This window comes from Penaeus vannamei, chromosome 3, assembly GCF_042767895.1.
Source record: "Penaeus vannamei isolate JL-2024 chromosome 3, ASM4276789v1, whole genome shotgun sequence".
Taxonomy (NCBI): domain Eukaryota; kingdom Metazoa; phylum Arthropoda; class Malacostraca; order Decapoda; family Penaeidae; genus Penaeus; species Penaeus vannamei.
This window is the reverse complement of record NC_091551.1, coordinates 553,648-557,040: the sequence shown is the minus strand read 5'-3', so window position 1 is coordinate 557,040 and position 3,393 is coordinate 553,648. Positions and strand designations below refer to the sequence as shown.

At 26.5% G+C, this 3,393-nt stretch overlaps 1 protein-coding gene across 3 annotated transcripts in view; it reads left to right on the top strand.

The window, feature by feature from the left end:
- Positions 1-1,981: 1,981 nt before the first annotated feature.
- beta4GalT7 (beta-1,4-galactosyltransferase 7) overlaps positions 1,982-3,393 on the top strand; it is a 23,126-nt gene continuing 21,714 nt past the window's right edge. For 2 of the 3 annotated variants that reach the window (XR_011399601.1, XR_011399600.1), the window contains exon 1: positions 3,025-3,062. Coding sequence is in view for 1 of the 3 variants with exons in the window: in XM_027362824.2 (XP_027218625.2) it covers positions 2,430-2,443 (14 nt within the window). In the remaining 2 variants the exon portion in view is untranslated. Of the gene's footprint in view, positions 2,444-3,024; positions 3,063-3,393 lie in introns of those variants that run through there. The other variant, XM_027362824.2, reaches the window with a different exon arrangement.

Sequence of the window (3,393 nt, the reverse complement as noted above, 5' to 3'; positions counted from 1 at the left end):
AAGAAACACGTGTCTAATTACACGCTGCAACGAACTCAGTCGCAGCTGCACACGCTTGCAATCCCTGCATATGTACGCTGCAGGTCTCTGTGTGTACATGAAGTTGCATGTGCACATATGTATATGTATATTTGAATATATATATATATATATATATATATATATATATATATATATGCATATAAGTATACATACATACATATTTACATATATACGTATGTATGTGTATCTATATATATACATATATATATATATATATATATATATATATATATATATTTTTATGTATATATATATTTATATATATATGTATATATATATGTATATATATATATATATATATATATATATATATATATATATATATATATATATACATATACATACATATATATATATATACTTATATATATATATATTTATGTATATATATATTTATGTATATATATATTTATATATATATGTATATATATGTATATATATATACATACATATATATATATACTTATATATATATATATATACATATATATATATATATATATATACATATATATATATATATATATATATATATATATATATATATATATATATATATATATATATGCATGTATGTGTGTATGTATTTATATACATACGCATATATATATATATATATATATATATATATATATATATATATATACATATATATATACATATATATATACATATATATATATATATATATATATATATATATATATATATATATATATATATATATATGTAAATCAGCTGACGACTGTGGCCTCGCCGAAACCGGTCCAATACATCTCTTGTATCGTACAGATATTGATTCTCATACATACCTTTCTGCACTTGTACATGATCATGAATACGGTTCATATATATATATATATATATATATATATATATATATATATATATATATATATATACATACATATACATACACACACACACACACATATACATACACACACACACACACACACACACACACTCACACACACACACACACACACACACATATATGTATATATATATATATATATATATATATATATATATATATATATATATATATATATACCTAAATATATATGTACATATACTTATGTATGTTCATAGACCGATAGATAGATAAATAGATAATTATGTATATATGTATATTTGTGTACACGTGTTTGTATATATGTATATTTGTGTACACGTGTTTGTATATATGTATATGTATATATATATGTATGTATATATATATATATATATATATATATATATATATATATATATATATATATATATATATATATATATATATATGCACACACACACACACACGCACACACACACACACACACACACACACACACACACACACACACACACACACACACACACACACTCACACTCACACACACACACATATATATGTATGTATATCTATCTATATTTATATAAATATAAATATATATATATATATATGTATATATATATATATATATCATAGATATATATATATAGATATATACATAGATGTATGTATGTATAAACATGTATATATATATATATATATATATATATATATATATATATACATATATATATATATATATATATATATATATATATATATATATATATATATATATATATATATATATATATATATATATATATACATATATATATACATATATATATATATATATATATATATATATATATATATATATATATATATATATATACTTAACGTTGATAGATAGATCAATATAAAGAGAGAGAGAGAGGTTGAGAGGAGTTGAAACGAGTATGTCTGTGCAGAAAAAAGATCAGTTTAACAACTCATCGTTAGCGAGCGTGACGCATGATTTCAACGAAGAGATTACAGAAATTTACATATCTATCAAACATGTAATTTTCCCATCCCGCTCACTACATTTCTGCACACAATGAATACACTTACGCTGGGGAGATGAAATGGAATAATAAAGCAACGTGTAATGATGTTGAAGAAGAAGAAGAAAAAGTAAAAGAAGAAGAAGAAGAAGGAGAAAGAGGAAAAGAAGAAGAAGAAGAAGATGAAGAAGAAGAAGAAGAAGAAGAAGAAGAAGAAGAAGAAGAAGAAGAAGAAGAAGAAGAAGAAGAAGAAGAAGAAGAAGAAGAAGAAGAAGAAGAAATGAAAAAGAAATATAAGAAGACGAAGGAGAAAAGGAAGAAGAAGGCAAATTAGAAGAAGAACAAGAAGAAGAACAAGAAATAGAAGACGAAAAACAAGAAGTTGATTTATATACGTGGGTCTTTATAGGGAGGGTCCCTGAGTAATTGTCTGGCATGTAAACAACATTCAGAAAATTAGTTCCCTGTCATGACTTTGAGGCGGTGAGTGTCTCTCCAAAGTGCTCCAGTCGCAACGCTGAATGACGTTATATAGGTGAGTGAGTGTAGAATTATCAGTTGATAAGCCGTAGATAGATATTTTAAAGATGATACGTGCATATAAAAGTTGATAAGAGAGCGAGTTTGGTTTAACCAGATTACACGGAAGAGTAAGATATCTTGTAATCATAAAAAAATTAATTCGTACAAGTGTGAGGGTAAGATTGATGAATTCGGAATGTCACAGTTTGTTTTCATTAATTCTGATGATCTGCAAGAAGGAGAGTAATGAATAAGTTAAAGTGGCTCCCAAGTGTTCCCATTATTAATGCGCCCTGATCATTTAGGCCAGATTACAGAAAAATATTTGGGAGAGATTTTTTTCCCCTTTTTTTTACATGGCTGAATCAGTAGTCACTAGAAAAGTGTGTGCGATGGTAGACAGGCTCTTCAGTTAGGGCGAGTTTGGCAAGTGGAAAGGGTATTTTGGGTAATTAATGACAAATATTGAAATACCAATAAGGAGGAATCTGACCCCAACGTGTAGCAAACGACATACCAAGGAGCTATTTTGGGAGAATTTATGGTGGATGGCAATCAAGGCTTCAGTATAAAAAAGTGGAAGGCATGGTTACCTTGATGTAAACTGAGATGCTTTTCATTTATGGCATAAGGTATGTAAATTGAACATAAAGGAAATACATGTGTAGTGAGGAGACTGACCCATCTTTTTCTTTGGCCATGTTGACATCACGAAACTAAACCTTACAATGACTGCATAACTCATTAGTGTGATCTGTCAACTTATTCATGTATTAGTATACACTTGTGAAAACGATGAATTTGTATTATTCAATGTCAGCTTTTCCTAGTTCATGTATTAAATGCATTCATTTATTTTTATTAAACTTCCATAACCCTGCCACCCCGGATTTATGTGCGATCCCAAGTAGCTTTTTGTGAATTTTGTTACAAACAGATGGCTCCACATGTACTCTGCCACCA